Genomic DNA, 22,604 nt, shown 5'->3' on the forward strand with positions numbered 1-22,604 from the left:
CAAAAACTATCTTTTCATTCAATCAACCTGCCTTGTCCAGGATGGCTTTGGAAATAAGCACACGTCTTAATACACAGTAGTGCCAGTGCTTTGTTAAAATAGCCCTAAGAAACAAAAGCTCTGGCTAGAAGTATTTGCAAATTTGCAGGGTATGACAATCCCTCCCTGGTTAATTGTAAAGAAGCAATGTGATGCCATTAAGTGTGGAATTGGAAAGAGATGTACTGTACATCACTGGCTCCTGTCGGTCAGTAACACCAACTCCAGCATACTTCTGCCTCATGGGAGACAGAGTTTCTCAAAAGACCACTTGAATTTTTTTTTTTTTTTTGAGACAGGGTCTTGCTCTGCAGTTTAGATTGGCCTTGAACTCACTTTATAGCCTAGGTTGGCCTCAAACTCACAGTGATCTTCCCGCCTCAGCCTCTCAAGTGCTGGGATTACAGGTATAAGTGACCCTTCCCAGCTTGAACTGTCACTTCTGCCTTCGTAATGAGGGAAATAAATCAGAACATTTGGAATTGGTATACATGACAATTCTATCATTTTTTAAAACTTTATTTAAAGAAAGACTAAATAAAACAGAAAACAGGTAGAAAAGATACATACTTCCAAAGAAAAAATAAACAGTAAGAAATCACTGGTTGATGTTTACATATTGTCCTCTTACAAATAGTTGTTCAAGACACAAAAGTGGAGCATATGAAGTGGGGATTCAAACAGCAAGACTGCAAACAGTTCTGTTCAACTATCCAACAAAATCTTAGTAATATGGTTATCAATGCTATACACTTAAACATACATGCAGTTATTCATATCTTCATTTATGTTGAGATTAAACAAACCAAAGCAGGCTAAAATCACTCTGAACAAAGAATAATAGTATTGCTGGATTTCACATCATGATATTCAAGGATCAGCATTGGGTTCTATAGTGCCTTTTTTTTCCTCAAAGTATTTGTTCATTTCATCATGTGTCATAAGATCAGTTCTTGTAAACTGTTTATAGGTTCTATGCATGCATGAGTCTTAACATGCATTTCTATCCTTTCTATATTAGATGGAGAAACAAAACAAAGCAGGACAAAACAAAACATATTCTTATAAACACATAAAATGAAAAAGACATATAAAACCACTGTACAAGGAGTTCTACCATGATTATTGTGTTGTCTCTTGATATCTTCAATAAAATGGTCTATATCATTAAATATAACATAATTAAATATAGCAGTACAAAACAGTATTAACAGAAACACAACTTTGTGGATAGTGTACAACTATAAAAACAGTAGTAATCAAACCAGGTTGGGTAGAGTAGTGAATCTTGTCATCATCAGTGTAGTTGCCTATACTCTCAGACTTGATACTATCAATCATAACAGTTTTGAATAAAATCTGTCGATACCAAGCAGCAATCAAACAAACAAACCAGATTTGACTAAGGTCAGTCATGATAAAACAGTATAAGTTACACAGGGCTCCAGATTAAGTTAATAGGAAATTAAAGATGATTACTGTGCTATATCCTGATATTTTGGGGATAGCTGTCTGTGCCCTCAGATCTAGTGCATGTAGACAAACTGGGACAGAATAAATTCTATCTAAGAGCAGTGCGAGTAATATAGGCTTTAATTTCTGATACACTATTAACAATATCTTCTGCCATGTTTTTTAAGACTATTTTTCCCCTTTCACTCCCCACAGGGTGCAACTGTGCATTTGTGGGTCTCACCAACACCGTTGGTTTTAAGTTGGGGGGCAATCTGTTATTTACCTAAGTGGTTCTGAACCTTCTCCCTCTTGGACTTGACCTCTAGTTGTATTCCTTTGTCTATTAAAGCCTGTCTTTCCAACCTATCCATAAGTGCCGGCCTAGTTGCCCCTATTACTCTCTGGTTCCCTGTCATATAGAACATTGTTTTCTCATATTTGATTTTTGGTCCATATACCCTTTTTCAGATTAATTGTATTTCCTATAAAGAGCATCTCAGTGGATCCTACCTCCTGATCTACTCTGTCTGTGATTCTCTTTTTTTTAATTTAGTGTATCAAGTCCATCTATATTAGAGATTATAGCCAACCTTCTCTGCCTCATTTCTACTGAGCTCTTTTTCTGCCATTAGTTGTCTGTTTGTCTTCTTCACTTCGCTTTCTGCTCCATTCCCTGAGGCCTCTCTGCCACTGTTCCTGGAATCTTGGTACTTTTTCCTCTCTCTAGAATGTCTTGCAGTATTCTCTGTAGAGTTGGATTGGTTGTGAATTCCCCCAGTTCCTCTTTATCCTGGAAGCATCTTGTTTCTCCATTAATTTCTAGAGACAGTTTTTCAGGGTACATCATTCTGGGTTGGAGGTTATTTTCTTTCAGTGCTCGGAATACTTCGCTCCAAGTTCTTCTTGATTTGATGGTCTGTATTGAGAAGTCTGCTGTAATTTTGATGGGTTTTCCTTTATAAGTGATCTGTTTCTGGTCCCTGACAGCTTTTAATATTCTGTTCTTATACTGAATTTCTGGGATCTTGATTATTATATGCCTGGGTGTAGCTCTGTTTTGGTTGTAGGTAGCTGGAGTTCTGTATGCCTCATACATCTGAATATCATTTCCTTTTCCTATGTTTGGGAAGTTTTCCTTAATTATTTCTGTGAATAGCCTTTGTAGTTCCTTTGTTGTACCCCTGCTTCTTCATTCACATTCTTTATTCTTAAGTTATAGATTCTCTTGTTGTCTTCTAGCCTTTGTATTGGTACTGCTTGTTTCCTTGCTATTTTTAAGAAATTTTTCCTTTCACGATCCCACACTGCAAACCTATCTCCAGTTTGGATAATCTATCCTTAGTTTCTTTCAAGCAGTTTTGCCAGCTTTCAATGGAGTTTTTAATTTCCTGGTAATCTCTTTGAACCTGCTTCATGTATTCTGTGTTTTCTTTATATTCTTTATCAAATGATTCTCTCCTTTTTTGGGGTTCCTCCATTCTTCCATCTGTGTCTTCTTGAGAGGTGCTTAGCATTTCTTTTATTAATCTATTTATATCTTGTTTTACTTGGTTAAATATTTCACTTTTGAACTCATCTATGAGGTCCCAAAGATATTCCTTTATGTCCACCGGTGGCATATCATATATTGCTTGTTTGCTGTCAGTCTCCTTTGTATTTACCTTTCCTGAATCAATGTTCTCAAGTTTGGGGGCTGGGGACTTTTTCTTGTTGCTTCCTCTTCTCATATTTTTTGTTTCTTCCATATAGGAATATATAGGAGGTCCCAGTCTCTTTCTTTGTTGGGGTTTTTCTGTCGTGCCTTGGCTAGATGATCCTGCCCCCTCCAGTGTGTTATTGTGACGCAAACAGGGCGGTGAATGCTGGCTCCTCTCCTCCAAGTCAGTCAACCTGCTTAGGCCTTCACTGTGTTAGTGTATGCTGGCACTCGTGGGGAGTTGGTCTGGGACAACTTATTGAGTCTCAACCAGGGGCATGACCCATGCCAAGCATATCCTACCAATCCCATCGTGGAAGGAAACAACTGACTGAAGCCACTGCTGTTCCTTGTTCTTGCCAGTCCTGCCCAGTTCCAAGATGTGGAACCCTTTTCCACTCACTGCAGGTCGATGCAGGTCCTCCACCCACTCGGCTCTCCATTGGATCCACCAACCCCCGACCTTGGTACAACTTCAGTTCCAGTGAATTGAAATGATAGGAATTCAGGCAGCTCAGTAAGTCACGGCAGTGCATGTTCTGGCGCTGCAGTGGGAGCACTGAACCTTTAGCTGCTCCAATAGTAGCACCAGGACATCATGTTTGCTTGATTCTTCTCACCTTAGTTTCTTCCTGGGTCGAGAAGATCCATCTCCCTCTATCAGGGACTCCCCATGGAGTGTTATTTTGGCATCTAAGTTGACTATCTCCAGGAGTTTCTGAAATGTACTCTTATCTAATTCACCATCTTTACCGGAACCCCCGACAAAATTCTATCATAATAAAGCACCACTCTGACCCTCATCAACCTCTTTAGTGACTTGGAAGCACAAAATTAATTTAAAGTCACCACAAAATTTTTAATATTGCTAGTTTGTCAAGAGCAAGTCTCTGTTAACACCTATACCCATATTTAGAGTTTTTCAGAGAAGCAAAACCAATGAGAGATAAATAGATATATAAGGAAGGAGAGGTTTGTTACGTGAATCCAGCCATGCGATTACGCAGAGGAGTCCCATGATCTGCCATTTGCAAGCTGCAGACCAGGAAAGCCAATTCAGTGTCAGTGTGAAGGACTGGGGAGTCGATATATGTGGATGATATAAATACCAGTCTTAGGTCAAAGGTTGAAGACTTTGGAGCAGGGCCCAGGAGTGCTGCTAGTACAATTTCTGGGGTCTATGGGCTGAAAACCATAAGACAAAGAAAGACAGACAGACAGTCCATTCAGGAAGTAAGAGAATTTGCTTCTCCTCAGCCTTTTTCTCTGTTCAGCCCCTCAGTGGATTGTACTGTGCTCTCCCCACACCGGTGAAGGCAGATCTCACTCAGTTTGATTCAAACTCCAATCTCTGCAGAAATACTCTCAGAGACAGGCCTGGAAAGCATGTTTTACAGGTATCTGGCATCTCTTAGACCAGTCAGTGAATACCTATTATCAACTATCACACTCTGTAAGGAAGAGAATCTGAGCAAATGGATAAATTCTCTCCATCTAGAAGGAAAGGAGAACTTGAGAAGAATTTAATTGGATCACTTCAACCTTTTTGGTGACTAGGAATGAGCCTCATTCAACTTACCCCTAGAAAGGACTTTTGGGAACTAGGAAAGTGAAGTGATAATACCAAAAGGGTTTTTAATGGCAGAAATTATTAAACTAGGAATATGAAAAGCATGAATTTAGATCCCAGAAAGAAGTGCCATGAAAAAGAATACAAGGGAGGAGCAAAAATGGCTGATTCTGAAGGACTGGCATTTGGGTACATGTTAGCCATTCAGCCTCCCAGGTGGAGGGAAAATAGGTCACCATGTCACCCTCTTGACAGGATCATGAGTATCAATACTTCTCATCTCTTGCGTGTTGCTTCTTCAGTATCTTCAGTATCAGTATCAGCAATCCGCAGTATCTTAACCTCCACCCCGCGGCCTCTGTTTCCAAGCTTTTAGTTACCCATGGCCCATACATCTCCTGGCCTCTATTCTTTACGCTCCTTGCTCAAGTGTCCTGCTTCAAATGTTAACAATATTAGTATTTGTTACCTAACACTTGTGAGGTTTCAGCCAAGCACTCTGCTAAGGGCCTCATGTGATTGATTTCACACCCAACAACAGCCCTGTGAGAAAGAAGTGTTCTTACTGCCTTTCCTCTAACTCAAATGTAGGTTCTCTGCTCTCTGTGCAGAGCTTTCCATCTGCTGGCCAGCTAACAGATGGATTGTTTTCATCAAGGTTTCATGCTGGCCAGATTAGCTGTGGAAAAGTAACACCATTATGCTGTGTTTGAGAAACCACCTGGCATCTTCCCTTTGCAAGGCCTATGGGCAAGAGTTGTGCCTCCCAAAGAGTGGCAGGTATGCCAGGCATCCGGAATGATGCTCATTCAATGGGAAAGACTTGGTTACGGGGTGGGGCAGGCACATATCGTAAAATAGCAAGTTAAAGACCTGAAGTCTTATTGTTATTTTGCAAAAAAGTACTGAGATAAAATAATGGTTGAGCGATGCTGCCGATGAGGATTCAAGATTGTTGAGTCACAGACCTGTGTTATGGTGACAGAGTCCTTTGAGAAAGGAGAAATATTTAAAGCCAATCTGGCCCCTGCCATCAGTTTGGAGGAATGCAGTACAACTGAATTTCCTATTCACAAAATCATTATGTAATATAGCTTACAATCTTATCGTGAGGTCCAAACTGACCAAAATTTCACATCTTGTGGAAGACAACACAGTGACCAGCCACTATGAACTTTCTCACCACCCTAATGTGCATTCATTCTCCTCACTTCATATATATATAAAAAACCATAAGGTATTTTAGCTATCTAGTGTAGACTGGACGTTTTAAAAGTAAAATTTTTGTCTATGAGTTCTACCTATTGTCACTGCTGTGCATAAAAGATGGTTCTGTTTAAAATGTATGTGTCACTTAAATATCAGCTAGCATATAAATTCTGAAACTATAATGTTGGTAATCAAAGACTGAAAAATCTGGAATTTCATTTTACCCTGTTTATAAACCAATACTTCAGTTTGTCACTATTTTGAAGGTGCTTAGAGAAGATGCTAGAGTCTCAGATCAGGGATTGAACATATTACTATTACACACAATGTCAAAATTTTTACTTTCCCCCTGAACTCCAGTTCTGATGTACATGCAGAAGTAAAGCTAGTAGCCAGCCTTCAAGTTGTCCCTTATCTCTTACATTCCAAGGGCAACCTTGAGAAATAGCAATAACAAAGAGCCATCAAGAGCCTTGCCCTTTTGGAACATCCAGCAATATGTACAGGAATGAAGGCCCATGGCGAACTATCTCTTATCATTAGCAAATGTTCTTTTTTCATGAACCCATCTTACAAAGCACAGATAAAAAAAATTTGAGGTAACTAGACTACACAATAAAAATAATGATGCTTTGACAAAAATAAGCCTTGCCTATGCTTTGAAAGACCACAGCAATATTTGCTTTTGAAACACCTATATATATAGCTTACTTATGTTAATGCTGAAGGATATCATGATGGCTGGATATTGAAATTAGAAGCCTGGCCTAGGTATAAAAATATGTTTTAGCTCTTTCATCATTTTTTATTCTCTTCCTTCACACTTAAAATATTCATTTTTAATTTTCATCTTCCTTTTTTCTTAGAAATTTTGTGTCTTTTTTCAGGTTTTAAAATTTTACAAAAGAAAGTCATTCGTGCTAGAGCCCTTCAAGAAGGACAGAAATATATTTGAAAATTATGATTCACAGATTTTAGAATACAGTACTCTAAGTGGGAAGAATTTCTTCATCATGTTTTAGTTTATTATTTACATGTTTGTTATCTATTGATTTAAATTATTTATGAAAGTTTCCCAATAAAAAGAAAACTTTTAACACTTCTATTGATATGAGAATAATATTTTTTATGTACCATCACCTTTCTAACTTTTTACTGTAACATTTTAAAAATATATGAAAGAGTTGATGATCCATGCAAAAACTCACACCTATTGCCCATGTTCAACCAATGTTAATTTGCCATAGTCCTTTATCACACATATTTGTTCTGAGGCACCAGATAGGAAATTGAAAATGTCATGACAGTGTACACAGAGATAATTCTAAAAGATCATTTGCCAAAATTATCTCCATTTGTCTCAAGTGTCTTTTACAGCTATATTTTTAAACCACCATTCAAACTTCTACATTTTAAATTCTTCTTGTATCTCATCATTCTGTTTTAATCTAAAAAGAAAATGGTTCTACCTTTTTTTCTGAGATCTGCTACACTAACAATTTAAAAGAGAGCAGGCTGGTTATCCTGTGGAATGTCCTAGGTTTTTGAATTGTTCTTATAGTTTCTTTTCCACTAGTTTTTTTTTTAAAGAATTTTTCATTATATCCTTATTAAAACATATAGACATTTTGATAGAAATATTCTAACTTACTATGAATACATAATTAGTATGAGCGAGTGATTAAGCAAAGAAAAAAAGTATGAGCTATGCAGTTCTCCATGGTAAGGAAGGCAGAGCTAGGCACCGTATCAGGCAACAGGTCAGTTTCTTTGGAAGGTTATAGAGCTAGATCTGGATGGGCCAGTACAGTAAAGAGAAGCCAGGAAGGGTGATCCTGGGGCACTTACATCAGGTACTCAGGAGCTTTAAAGCTCAAATCAAGAGCCAAATGTATTCAAGTCTCAGATTAAATTCCATCACAAAATCAAAACCAAGACAAAAGAATGAAAAATAGAAATTCAGTGGCATCAGAAGGATGAACATGGGGAGAAAGACAACAGTTAGATATAGCATGGGCAAAACTGAGTTCATTTTTCTTAGCCTCAAACTTGATGGTGTGTACATGTAAAGTGGCTTTTAGGATAGTCATTATGTATGTTCTTTGCATCAAATTTAATTACTATTGGTATTTCTATTACAGTTTTGATAGAGTCCCATGATACTCTCAATGTAATTTTGATAAACCCTACTAAAGAAATTTCATGATAAGGAATTAAAGTTAATGACAAATTTTTAAATTATCATTTCAATAATTTTTAAAATAAAATTTATAATTTGTATCCTTGATACTATATCACTGATGTTAGATATCAAAGTAAAAAAGTGATCCAAAATATTATGTAATGTGAAAAAAATATACTTCTTGGATAAACATGAATATTAGTGCTTGGCAAGGGTTACAGTCATCAATATTTAATTTTGAGACTTCTACTGAACCTTTAAGTGAAATTACTAATCAAGAACATGCTAATGTGTAGACAGAGACAGACTTTCTACTGGCAAGTGTCATATTTAATTGACTTTTGCTTCTCTATTTTTTCTAATACAATGTTTGCTTATCTGTTCTACTACTATTATTTGATTTGGTATTAAATATATGCAAAGTAATTCATGAGCAACAATTACATAATGAACTAGAAGTGAGTTGATATTAAAAGAATGCTTTACTTTTTAAACAGTCAAAATTGTTTAATGAAGTTCATTAAGTGTATAACTTCCTACAGTCAGATTGTTCAAAGAAAGATACTGATGGAGTTTTTAATACTTACTGGCATGTTAAATAATCCATTAAAAATACTTGGTTACCACATATCTGTATATGATATGGGTTGACTGCCTGGATTTAAATGTTACATTTTTTACATAAAAGCCAGGTGGAATTGGACAATTTCTTATTCTCTCTGAGCCTCAGTTTTTTTATTTGTAAAATATAAATAAAATTTCTATCCTGTATGTTTGTTTGGGAAATCATTATAATGAGTATAAAACATACATGCAGCATTTGGCATCTAAAGGACAATAAAATATCAGCTGTCATTTCAAATGCTTGTACAATATGACATATTTGAGCAACACTCTTATCAGTCATAAATATGATTATAAAACAAGGATTGGGGATTTAGCTCAGTGGCTCAAGCACTTGCCTGGTAAGTGCAAGGTCATGAGTTCAATCCTTTGTTCAAAAAAAAAAAAAAAAGAAAAAAAAAAAAGAAAAGAAAAGAAAAGAAAAAGCTAGAATTACTAAGTAGAAATTCTTACTAAACATAACTTTTACTGAGAATGCATTATGTGATTTTTTTTGCATCATGATTTTTAACAATGTACTTAATATACTATCACAACTCCTTAGAATTTATTTTTTAAGCATTAACTAAGCAATGAAACTACTATGTATGTTTACAGAATGCAGATTATTTTATTCAATATAGACTTTTACTTCACCTGATAATGGAGAGTCCTGCAGATACAATGATAGTTTCAAAGGTTTCACATGCTCAAAATAAAGAAATTAAATCAAACTTTGCATCTACAAAAATTGTTTTGCAAATAGCCACATTATCTGACACATACTTAAAGCTTTACGTAAATTATGAGCTTTCATGGTGGGGATTTATCTTCATCTTCATCATATTTACTGACACTATTCAGAAGTTCTACATTATTTGAAAATAGCTTCAAAAGTTATGATTACAAAGTTGAAGAGACAATGATTCTAAGAATGTGTGCATATATGCATATGAGAAGAATGTTTTATTTAGTTTTAGTATCAAAGATCTGTTTATTTAACAACGGGAAGAAAAATGTTTGACAATCTTGTTTTTCATTGCCAAAGGCCATCATCAATTTTTCCAAATTCAATGATATTTAATCTTTAAAAAGGTTTTAATTTTTGTACTTTGTAAAACATGGTGTCTCAAGTGAACTGTTTCCGCCTTTTAAGAATAAAGGGCAACTTTTACATACTGTAGTTCACAGTATTTCATGTCAGCCAGGAAAGAAGAAAGAATATTCTCTGTGTGTGAAGGATACACGAGAGGGCATTCTTAAATTTGAACTGGCATTTTTTCCCTACTGTTTTCATTTTCCATTGTCCCTTCCATCACTGAGGAAAACCAAAGTTTGTTTTGGCTGCTAAATACTTCAGAAAAATAGAGAAAGCAGCAGGCAGACTCTGGTGCTCCCAGGAGTCACAAGCGTAAGACAGCCAATGTGAAGTCTTCATGGATATGGACAGGAAAGTCGGATATAAAGAAAGAGAAGAAGAGATGATGCATGTCTCAGTGGATTCCGAAAGGACAGAGGCTACCAATGAACAGGTGTCTTCTGCCACACTGGATATCCCAGTCCCATGTAAACCCACCAGAAAGAGACCAAGCTTTCACAAAGACGAAAGCAACCTCAGAGAACTGAAATTTAATTTTTACCACTATGAAAAACTCTGAACTTAAAAATAATAATTAAATTTGAGCTAGAAAAATTTCCTTATGAGGCATGAGATAACTGATCCCATCATGATTCCTTCTTACAAGATTCAGCAGGATCAAGTATTTAAGTAATTATCAAGTAAATTACAAGTATCTACTTGTTTTAAGCAAGGTGCTCTTCTCAGATAAACTATAGATTGGCAACAATAGAAAAGAGCTTTCCATAGTCCTATCAAGTTCTTCTATTTAAGAATTATTGTCTGTACTTTATGCTTTATGAGAATAACTGCTAATGTGAGTTGAGAGTGAATTACATAGATTCTGATGGAATTTGACCAATGACTTACAATGTCAGCTCAGATTTTTTTAAAAAATCATCATAAACTCCCTCCTTTGTGGATTCCTGGCCAGAAGTTATATCCCCACTGCCGTAGCTCTCAAAGCCACTGTGAATTGAGTATATCTTCAACTCTAGATCGTTTAAAAATATAACCTCATCTTTAACCAGAGGGTACTATTTGAATATTATTTAGCACTATATATTAAGAAAAATAAAATATAATCACTTGGTTGTGGGCAAAATATATTAATTTTCACTGCAAAATATATTAAAAATATATTAATTTTAACTGCAAAATGTATTAATTTTCAAAGCAATAAGGCATGCTTTATAGAAAGGATGGTAATTATTGGTAATAAACAAAAATACATTGAGAATAATGGACATTATAAAATAAAATTATATCATAACTGTATACTGACTGCTTACATATTCATTATAAAATAATACTGCATATATTGATCCTTTTAATGCTTGCAAAATCTTCTTGAATAAGTATTATTAATTGGAGGAAGTGAGGCTTGTAAAAATTAATTAAGGTACATAATGTAAATATTTAATTTATATTTTTAGGATTTTAAGAAAAATTATAAAATGGTATTAAAAGCAGATTCAATCTATGCACTAAAAATCATACTAATATAAGTTAACCATTAATGTGGTATGACTAAAGAATTCAATTTCCATATATTATTGTTGTTATGTTTGGCTAATATCAAGGACTGTATATGCTGAATTTTATATCAGTAAAAATTCAAAATGTGTTCTTCAAAGTTGTAGCAGTACACAGACTATTAGCTCAAATATAATCTTCTAGATGTCAAGAAATTCCATAAGTGTGGTCAAAGGGCTTCTGATAAAGTCTACATCAATGCTTCACAAACAATCTATAATGTTAGTTATTTTAAAATTAATTGTGAACAGTAAGCAAAATTTATTGGGATTTATGCACATGCTGGATGTGGAAAACCACATCACGTATATTGCTATTTTTAATTAAACTAATGGTCAGATGACTATAATAGAAATTAATACCCATATGACAATTGTACAGTGAGCTCACCACTCATCCCTGGAGAAATGCAAAGTCCCAACAGAAAGCATTAGTAATTTTGGGAAAATTAAACTCGAAGACAATGAAACAAAAAGGTCAAAGGCAACAATAATTTTTTAAAGAGGGACATTTTTAGATTTTTGAAATTAGGAAATCATGAAAGTAGATTATATGAGAAAGAAAATATTTTTGTTTACTCTTTTAATGAACACTAAATGCCTCTGTGAGCTCGTGTTGTCTTAAATGTCTTCATTATATTTAATAAAGAATATAGGCATAGATTGCAGGGTAAGAATGAACAACTGTTATCAAAATTGTCACACATGTGTGACATGTGGTGCTGCTTACTACATTCTGCATGGTCCCTAAAAACTAAAAATTTGATTCCATGATGTTAAAATACACTTCCTTCTTAGTGTTACACAGTACTCAATAGTGATGCTAATTAAACTAGTCATTTTCTTTTGTTAATCTTACAAGAAAAATAACTATGAAAGATTAGCATGCGCTATAATTTGTTTCCCAATAACTGCACTAATATATGTCATTTACTTGCAGTCACATGTAAATATAAATGAATCATTAGTAGTCTCATTCTTTTCTTTACTTGGAATATTTCCTTTAATAAAACATTCGTTTCCATGAGAAGAAGCAGGTGGTAATTGCAGATAACTTTAAAAAAATCTCTATGAGCTAAGCACTGAAAGTATTATTTAAATTAATTTTTGGAACACTTGTTTGTAGAAAGTCTTATTATCATCTTCATTTTATGAAAGAAGAAAAACTATAGAGTGGTATGAATGAATAATTTGCCCCAAATTACTCAATGAACGAATCGTTTTAAACTAGAATTAAATATGTCTGATTTCTGGGTACATAGACTGTCTTCCAACCTTAGGGTACCTCAGCGACTAATGAATTGCGATTTGAGTTCTGATCATCTTACTGCCAGCTGACTTGACAAGCCCTTGATATGGCAGGTACTGCAACATGTCCACATTGCCATGGCCTTAACAGCGGATGGCAATCACTCAGAAAAGCAATTAGTGCAGGCCATTAACAGTGACTTAGAAAAGATATAAATGCTTCCTGACTACAAGAAGTTTACAGTATACCAACACTCAAATGCCACAATTATTTACCTACCTACCTACTCTATCAATTTTTAGGAATTCTTTTATCTGTGGAAGAAACGAATAATACCTTTACAAAGTGATAATTTGTATGGCTTTAAAGGGAAGTATGAAGAGGCACTGATGAATGGGGAAAGACAGTGGAAACTGGGTAAATAAAAGGTAATGTGTTAAGTGGAGTATGTAGGGAGGTGAAGGGGAGGCGAAATAGAGTTGGACTGAATAAACAGGGGTGCAAGACACTGAGTTATAGAAAGAGAATTCAGTAGTCTGCTGCCCAGTCAGATGCAGCAGCCAGTCTGACCTATGCATGGAAAGATCAAGCCTTTTGTCCTCCGATTGTTTGCCTATGGAATGCATGGGTCAAAGATCAAAACCCAAGCTGCTAATAAACATCACGGTAAGAAACAGAAAGCCAGTTAGGAGTTGCAAGAGAGTTCCTATATTTTCTTCTCAAATTACTTTGCTACTTCTAATTTTAACAGGGGCCAAGTACAAGAAGTGCTTAAATGCAAAGTTTAAAGTTTATCTTAATACGCATAATATATATCACCATAAATTTCCTTTATAAAGTTATAAATTAGATCTGCAAAATTAGATCTATATTTCTTAAAACATGTTTCCATGTGCTTTACATATATTCACATTCTCTCTAATCACTTTTTCCCTTCCTACTTCTACATTAACTGTCTGCCTTTTTCTGTATCCTCATATTTTGAAAAATTAAATACTCAATTTCAGTTTTGCCTGAGCAAGCCAATAACAACAGCTACCTACTAACTGACAGATGATCTGGCAGAGAAATAATTTAAATTTGTTATCTTATAAATAGCCACCACAAAATCCAGGAGGGAAAAGATATACTTAAAACTGCAAAAGTTTCATAATCATGAAAATCTGCCTCAATACTAACTTTCATTCTGTCCCTTTCTGCATTTTGATGGCTAAAAAATGAAATGAGAAGGAGTAGTTGTGCATTTAAGAAGAAGATGGAAGGCTTAGAGGGCAGTCGTGTTTCTCTCCTTGACTTCTGCCTGCTCTAAACAGGAGGAACACACACCATCAGAAAGACTCTTACAAACGCACCCCAGTGTGTATTATTTCTCAAACTAATCACCTAAAATTCACTTTATTCAGTTTCAGTAAAATTGCATTTATTTGCTGATAATCTCGTCTGTAAATAATACCAAATTCAGCGCTATTCAAAAAACAATCTCAAAATTTTTTGACAATACAGACAGAACTAATACGTTCAAGAACTGAAACTGACAGAATTTTTTTTTTTTAACTGTCTATCACTCTTCTGTATTCCACTGCCTGTTTGTTAAAAGCACTCAGGCTTAAGGTCAGTGTGGATCTGTTGACTCATAAAACATTAATTGCATAAATTTTAAGGACCAGTTGCTAATAACAAAGGTCTAATTCCTTAGGTATATGGATTCTAGCCAGTTTTCCAAATGCAAGGAGGTTTTTCTCCAGGGGAAGCTGATAAACACATTTGATAAGGTAATATTTTAAATGAAAGGAGACAAGGGCTGGGGGTTTAGCTCAGTGGCATAAGCACCTGCCTGGCAAGCTCCAGGTTGTGAGTTCAAACGCAGGTACTGCAAAAAAAAAAAAAAAAAAAAAAAAAAATGAAAGGCAACAACCTAATATTATTTGACAATTTATCTGTAATAGCAAAGACACACAGTTTTGCGAAAGCCTAATAATAATAATAATCAATTGTGAGTGAATTAGGGTCAGTCTTACTGTAAAAATCGTCCAGTTGGGACTCTTGTTGGAGGGGGGAGAGGGTGGGATGATTCTTGAGCCACTACTAGGACGTTTCTTTACTAGATTACAAAGCAATCTGTGAACAAGCTCCCCATGCAACTTTGACCATTTCACTTTTCTTCACTCAAGAGGATGAAATTTTCACACTCACCGAAGAACTGCTAGCTGTATTCTCTGCACATTAAAAACTGAAACTCACCTTAGTTCTAAAACACAGTGCAATAGTAACAATGTTGCTCACTGCTATTGGCATTAGCTCAGAGCTTCAGAGCAAGGACTCAGGACCTCCAGGGAACACAGTCAGCTGCTTCCTGAGCACTACAAATCCCCTTTGTGTCTGACGACGACGTGCTACAGATGTCACAGAAAGGCAACCCATCTCCCTTGGGCTAAGACTGGCGCTGATTTTGGAAAGCACCCAACATAGTGTGTCATGGTCATTAAAATCAAATCGTGGGCGCCAAGGTGTGTTTCTTGCACGCCTGATACGCTCTGCAGGAAGGAAGGGGCTTTAAGACTCCTTTTAAAAGTCCTTGAGAAAATCAGACTGCTAATCAACTATCAGTGCTTCACATGGAAAAAAACATTAAATTCTCCTTGCCTTCCTGTTTTCCCCCTGCTAAGCAAGTAGAGATTACTTCTGCAAAGTCGGAGCAGCGTGATCTTTGAAGACTCCAAATTCAAGGAAGTCGGGACCCCCAAAAGTGCAAGGAGCGCCCAGGGAGTTGGGGAGTTGGCGGAAGTTACTACAAAAGGCGCGTTTTCTAAGTCCGCGGGAGTAGGAGGGTGTGGCAGGCGGGGTCAGCTGTTCCCTGGAAGCAGCTACTCACCCTTCTGCGCCGTCCTCCGAGTCGCTGTCCGAGGGCCGCTCTTCGCCGATGTGCGGCAGGGTGAAGAGCAGGGTCCTGGGGCCAGGCCCCGGCGCCTTGGGCGCGCTGGGCTCCCTTCCCCCGGGGAGCGCTCGCTGGGCCGGGGACCCCGGGGCGCTGCGCCCCGCGCTGCTCGCGGGCAGAGGCGGCGGCGCCGGCGGGAGCTTGGCTGCTCTGGAGCTGCCGGCCGAGGGCGAAGGCGACCCCAGCGCTCCGGCGGCCGCGACCCGCGCGTGGGAGGCAGCGAGCGGAGGGCGCAGCGCGGCGGGCGCCCCCCGCGGGGCTGAGCCGGCGTCGGGGGCCAGCGCGGGGAGCAGGGTGCGGGTCGGGGTCGGGGTCGGGGTCCGGACGGCGCCCGCAGACCCTGCGCCCCCCGAGGGGCCGGAGGAGCCCCCCGGGGGGCCGGAGGAGCCCCCCGGGGAGGGGGCCGCGGGGGGTGCCTTCGGGGTCCCGAAGAGTTTGGCCAGGAGAGCCCCGAGGTCCAGCACCGCCACCTTCATGCCGCGCCCTCGGAACAGCCGCCCTGGCTGCCGCCGGAAACGCGGGGAGCCGGGCAGCCGGGCTGCGGGGCTCCAGCCATCGCGCCCACCGCGGGGCTCTGCGCGGGGCGGCCCGGGCCGGGGGCGCAGCGGGGGTGCTGGGGTGCCCGCACCCCGCGAAACTCCGGAGAAGTCGCTGCTTCCGGCGCTCAGCTCCGCACGACAGGGACAAACTGTCCTGAGACAGCGACCCCCTGGCAGCCGCCCTACAGCGAAGACACCCGCTCCGGGGTTGGGGGTCGAAGAGCCCAGCTAGGGCGCCTCCAGCTCGCCAGCGCCACTAGCCTCACTTCAGATGGCAGCGACCTCAGCCCCGGGAGGCCAGCGCCCAGGGGCAGCACCGGCGGTTGCTAAGCTAAACAAAAACCCAGCTAAGCCGAAGGCTAATTGGGCCCCAGACAGCTCTGGGCTTCACCTACAATAGAAACCCTGGCTCCTCTCCTCGCCTTCCGCCTTAAAGAGACAGTCTCAGATTTCTCCATCACTCTAAGATTCTCCAGCGAGGGACTAGAGCAAGAAATTGAGAAAAACCAGAGAAATATAATCCTGCTCCGGAAAGGTTCTGAATTCAACCTGTCTGACAGAGCCAGAGGTGGTACAATCAGGGGCAGTTCTCTGATGTGAGGGACAGTGGGTTAAAAAAAGGTATTCAAGGACCTATGTTCCAAAGAGCAGTGCCCCCCTGCCCAGTCCCAGGGCCCTGTTCAAAGGGTGTCACTAGGAGTGGCGTATGGCAACAACAGAAGGTGCTTCACCCTAAAATTTGGAAATAAAATTGGGCTGGAGAGGTAAAGCAGAAAAATCCACATACAGTTACCAGGACGCTATGTACACTATGTAAGATGTGTATGAGTCACACTGTTTTTGTTTCTTTTCTCTGGTTTCTGAGACAAAATACCTAATTGCCCAAAATTAAGGAAGGAAAGATTTATTTAGTTCACAACTTGTGGAGGTCTCAAAGTCCACAATCAGCTGGTTCCAAGACAAGGTGACATGACACACGGGCAACACTTAAAGGCAGCAAAAAAAAAAAAAACCAGCAAAAGCACTAAGCAGAAGGAGGAGGAGGAAACCTCTTTTCCTTCCTTTAATAAGCAGGCCAGGCCCCCACCCCCACCCCAAGTGTAGCACTCTCACTACCTGCTGGTTCCCTCAGAAGGAGGATGTTTACAAAGTGAGGACTCTACCCCATGCTGAGTCACTTAAACTTCTCAAGTTGACACAGTGTATCAACCAATGTATCAAACCACGGTTTGTAAACTTGGCAACCAGACACATTTCTTCAAACAGCTTTCTAGATACAGAGACAAGCTTATTCTTATCCTTTCACAACTTTAACATTATAAGTTTAGTAATCCTTAAGAACCAGTATTAAACTCTATCAATATATTACATTAGAGCCATAACACTCTGCCCCTGTTCCCCCCAAAGTCCATGAACATCCTTTTACCTAAAAGGCACTTAGTCCCTCTGAAAGTTGCCAAAGTTCTAACAGTTTCAGCATTGCTGAAATGTCCAAATTTCAAGTCTTCCAAGATGAAAGGCAAACTCTTAGCAGCAAGACCTTGTACAAATAAAAAGTTAAACACTTAAATATTCAATGGCAAGAGATAAACATTTTCTTTCCAAAAGTTACAAACAGAGGATACAAAGGATTGGAACCAAAGCAAGCCCAAAATCCAGCAGGGCAAACAGTTCTGTGGTTCCATGTCCAACATCTGAAGAAATCTGTGAGAAATTGTGAGCTCCAAAAGGTTTGAGTGACTCTACCTCTATAGCACTTCTAGTGGTTGCAGCTCCCATGGATTCTGGCTTAGACTTGCCAGCTGGAGCAGTAGCTAAGCTTTTCTCCTTCTTGGATGTAGAGATCAAGTGCCTGGATTGCTGGGAATTCTGAATCCAATTCTGAGGAACAAATTTTCTAAGCTGCTACCATTCTGGCACATAATAAATACTCTGGGCTTTCTCCTCAAAGCAAAGTCTTTCACTTTTGCAGTTTTGAAGCAGCAAAGAGTGGGGATTCGCTGCTTCTTGTGATCTTTTATATTTTCCTGTTACTTCTCAGTAATGGAGATCTCTTTAGCTCCATCTTTGTAATGTACAGCTTTACTGGAGCTTCCTTTCTGGCCAAACTGACAATGTTTTAAATCATCCCACTGGATTCTTTGCTCTTGATTTGCAACATAAATCTGGATAAAAGCTCCTAACAATAGCCATGCCCCAGCTTCAACATTCAGTTGTGTTGAAATTTTTATTGCAATATTTATTAGTCCACTCCCCTTGTCTCAGGCTCAAAGTGTCTGAACAGGAACAAATTGCAGACAAACTTTCTGCCAAACCATAACATACATCTAAACTCCAACAATCAATGTAGTCCTTTTCCCAGTAGAAATTTCCAGAGCCTGGACTTTACTAGCAGGATTTCTGTCAGCTGCCGTGTCTTCTGAACTCTGATCAGAATCTTCCATCCAGAACAGTCTAAGGCATTCCAGTGATACTCTTTCAGGCAACATCTCCAAATCTTTCCAAACTCTTTCCACAAGCCATTCCCAGGCCCCTGAACCACATGGTCAGATATAGTTACAGCAATGACCCCACTTCTCTGGTACCGTAATCTGTATCAGACAGGATTTGCTAGAAGAACATATATATCACAAGATATACAAATGTATAAGAAATTACAAGACTGGCTTAGATGGTCAGCCACAGAGTTAGATGAGGAAGCGAGCAGAGGGAGTCTGCAGGTGGGAGGATGAGGAATCCAGTCCTGAGTCCACTTCTGTGTTCCATGTAAGTCATTATCAGGAGGCTGTTGGGTTTTCGATGGAACACTGAAGAATTTACCCTGGAAGGCTGGGGAGTCCCAGGTGGAAACTGAACAGTCTGCCCCTGAAGCCAGAAGACGAAGTCCAAGCTGAAGTTGAAGACTGAGCTCCTCTGAAGAACCAGCAAGCAGTTCTTCCTCATGGCCCTTTTGTTGTGTGCAGACTGCCCGCTCTGGAAGAGGGATCCTTTACACTCACATCATCTCCATGCCCTCCTCTTGCACAGGCTGAGGATACTTACAAAGTAAGGACTCTGGCACCCTGCTGAAGCACTTAGTTAAACTTCTCAGATTGACACAATGAACAATATCCTGGAGTATTAAAAGCATGTCCTCTACACACCAGGATGCAGAGCTGCTGAGTGCTTAGCTGAGCTTTTAGACTTCTCAGGTTGACTCAATATATCAACCACTGCACACACTAATCAGAATACCTATCTACAAATGACAAACATAGAGTCAGATAGGAAAGTTAAGACTCCTTAGTGGAATAAATTACATTTTGCTTAATGTGAAGAAATCATGGCAGAAATTCCTCAAAAATTAAAAAATTCCATTTTACTCATGTATCACCCTTCTAGGTATCTTCCCAAAAGAGTTAAAATCATCATATTATGGTGATACATGCATCTTCATGTTTACAGAAGTAATTTATAATGAGATTGTGGAAAAACCATGTATGTCCATAAACAGATGAATGGATAAGAAAAATGTGGCATCTACACACAATGGAGTGCTGTGTTGCCATAAGGATAAACATGAGGTGTTTGTAGATAAACTGATGCAATTTGAGAACTTCATGCTGTGTGAAAAATGTCAGACACAAAAGCTCAAGTATCTCATAGAGCTTCTCTCATAGGAAAAGCACCATATATATTATATGGAAAGCAAAATAAAAGAGGGATAAATAGAAAAATTAGTAGAAGTTCAAATACTTCCCAGAATTACATGTTCTATCATTTAAAAATAATTTAATATATATGGTAATTAGTTTCATTTACCCTACTAGTTTACAATCCTTTAGTCCATTGTAAATAAGGTATTAAGTTATTACCTGTTTCCTTTTTATGTGTTTCTTTTTTATTACCTGTTTATGTCTTGTATTCTGGATAACTACTCTGAGGATAATGATACAGTGTATTAATTAGTTATTCTTGTATTATTTTGTTATTAAACTTTGTTTTATATTTTCATAAAATAAAAATAATAATGTACATCAAAGGTAGAGTATAAGAGTGGGAACTTCTATACCAGGTTTAAAAATATTGAGAAATAAGGTTTAAAAATATAGAGAATCAGGGCTGGGAATATAGTTCAGTGATTACTGCACCAACCTTGGAAGTACAAGGTCCTGAGTTTAATTCCTGGTACAAAAATAAATTTAGAATTATCCATTGATATAAGAATTTTTATTTGGGGAAAGGAATTTCTGCTAGATGAATAGTCTGCTAGTGAAGAAATAAACTGACGCTCATAGTCATGTATTGCAGGGAGTTATCAAAATGAATACGGAGCTATAATAAAGTCCTCGGCAATGCTAAGTTTTGTTTTCCTGGAGACTGTAATTTTCTGCTTATGGTATTGACATTCTCTTATAATCTATTTTCTGCATCCAACTAGCAGTATCAACAAATATGTATCAAGCACTTTTTCTATGTCAGGATTTGAAAAAGCACTGAGAGACAAAAAAAAGTTGTGCTTTTCTCAGAGCTGGAATAATGATTTTCCCATCAGATGCTGTATGAGGTAAATACCTCGGAAAATATGAACAGTGGGCAGCAGCTGTCTCAGTCAGCACTGGCTTGGGGAAAGCAGAGCATGTGTGTGTATAAGAGAAGAGAAAAAGCACTAAGGCTGGATCATAACTAGATGTCAGAAGAGGCAACAGTATACAGTCCTCGGCATGTGAAGCACACGGTGAAATACCAAAATGAAGGAAAGAGAATGTAAGCCATAGATATCTCAGCAATGAGAAGAGGTGAGGTCCCAAGGTCGAGCAGGAGTGCTGGGCCAATTGTCATAATGCAAGGTCACCAGAACAGTCTGAATGCATCAACACCTCCCATTCGTCACCTCCCTGCGTTCCTGCAGCAGCTCACCGGGTAGGCTCTGGAGTGCATAAGGTCCACCAGATCATTTTGTATAGCACTTCAGACTATTTCCAGACTCTTCTTTGTTTCCCAAGAATCTTGATTCTGACTCATACATCAGTTAAATCCTTATATGTTAGGTTGCTCTCAATACAAACAGAGGACATTTTGGGGACATGAGTTTTCACCTTCTAAGCTTTTGGTCCTCTTGAAAGGACATGAAGGGACAAGCAGCAAGGAAGGGCCACTGCCAACGGAAGCTTGAAAGCGTGATCCAACTCATCGAGTTTCTCTTGGAATCAGATCCCGCTAGCTGGAACACTTGGAGATTTCTGATTTTTCAGGCTCAGAATTCTGATTGGTCCAACACCTTCTCAGTTCACTAGCTGGTGAGGATGAAATCCCTGTAATCTGCCTCATGAAACTCAGATGCAGAGTGTTACATCTTCAGTTCTCTCCTCGTGAGCTGAATGCCTTTTACGACCAAGCTGGCTTATGTTATTGCTTAGCTCTAAAATGTCTCCTGAAAGTCTCACGTGTTCGAAGTAGCATCTGATTAAAAGGAGCAAGTCACTGAGGTCACAACCAGAAAGATGTACTCCTTCTGCTGCTCCTCGCTTCTGTCTCTCGTTCCTGGTCCCATGTAGTGAGCAGCTTTGCTCCACCATGCTATTCTTCCACATTGTTTTTGCATTGGAGCCAGCCAACCCTAAACAGAACCCTCTACAGCTCTGCGCCCAAGCAAAACTTCACACTTTTAATTTACAGATGTCACGTTTCGTCCAATCCATGGAAAGCTGAGCTACAGTGTTAGTGACTTCTAGGTGAATATAGAGTCCAAGCAAGGGAAGTGAGTTTTGTAGCTTATAGAAAGGAAACAGTCATAAGAAGAAATCATGTTCCGCCTTTTGGAGGAGCAATCCTATCTGTGTAAGGGTACATTCATTCACCCATCTGATGTAGATGTTTCTATGCTTCCAATACTAACCACTTCCCGTACGTGGGTATACTTTTCTTAGTAATTGAGTATTCTTAATAAAACTACAAAAAAGCTGCATATTCCCAGATCCCATCTATTTATGTATTTTGTCTCTTAGATGTGATTGCTTGTATACTATCTGTTATGGGTTGGTTTTTACCCTTGATAAAAGTTATGTTTCAGTTCTAATATCCAATTCCTGTGAATGTGAATTTGTTTGGATATAATATCGTTAGGGACAGACAATAGTCTTCCCTTATTCATGGAGATACATTCAAAAACCCCAGTGAATGCCTGAAACAGTAGAATATCAAACAGAACAAGTATAATAATATGCTGTAATACATGTTATGTGAATTATTGATTCTTTTTTCTTTCTCTCTCAAAGTATCTTAATTCCTCATTCCGTGATAATAATATGTTTAGATTGCAGTTGACCTTGCATAACTGGAACCATGAAACATGGAAACATGGCTGACCGGGCCTAGTATAATGCAGTTAAGCTGAGGTCATAAAGATGGGCCCTAATCCAATGTGGCTGGTCAGCTTTCAAACTGAGGGAAATTTGAACACAGACCCACAATATGACAGAGGCCGCAATGAAAT

At 38.7% G+C, this 22,604-nt stretch overlaps 1 protein-coding gene across 5 annotated transcripts in view; it reads right to left on the bottom strand.

Annotated features, from left to right (window-relative positions):
• Fam149a (family with sequence similarity 149 member A) overlaps positions 1-22,604 on the bottom strand; it is a 64,146-nt gene that overhangs the window by 32,644 nt on the left and 8,898 nt on the right. For 3 of the 5 annotated variants that reach the window (XR_010042559.1, XR_010042558.1, XM_063234636.1), the window contains exon 1: positions 15,528-16,179. The exons of 1 other annotated variant lie outside the window; for it this stretch is intronic. Coding sequence is in view for 2 of the 4 variants with exons in the window: in XM_063234636.1 (XP_063090706.1) it covers positions 15,528-16,066 (539 nt within the window). In the remaining 2 variants the exon portion in view is untranslated. Of the gene's footprint in view, positions 1-15,527; positions 16,180-22,604 lie in introns of those variants that run through there. One more of the 5 variants, XM_063234635.1, reaches the window with a different exon arrangement.

The sequence above is a fragment of the Cavia porcellus genome, unplaced genomic scaffold (assembly GCF_034190915.1).
Source record: "Cavia porcellus strain 051 isolate PalLab524CR breed Dunkin Hartley unplaced genomic scaffold, mCavPor4.1 scaffold_24, whole genome shotgun sequence".
NCBI lineage: Eukaryota > Metazoa > Chordata > Mammalia > Rodentia > Caviidae > Cavia > Cavia porcellus.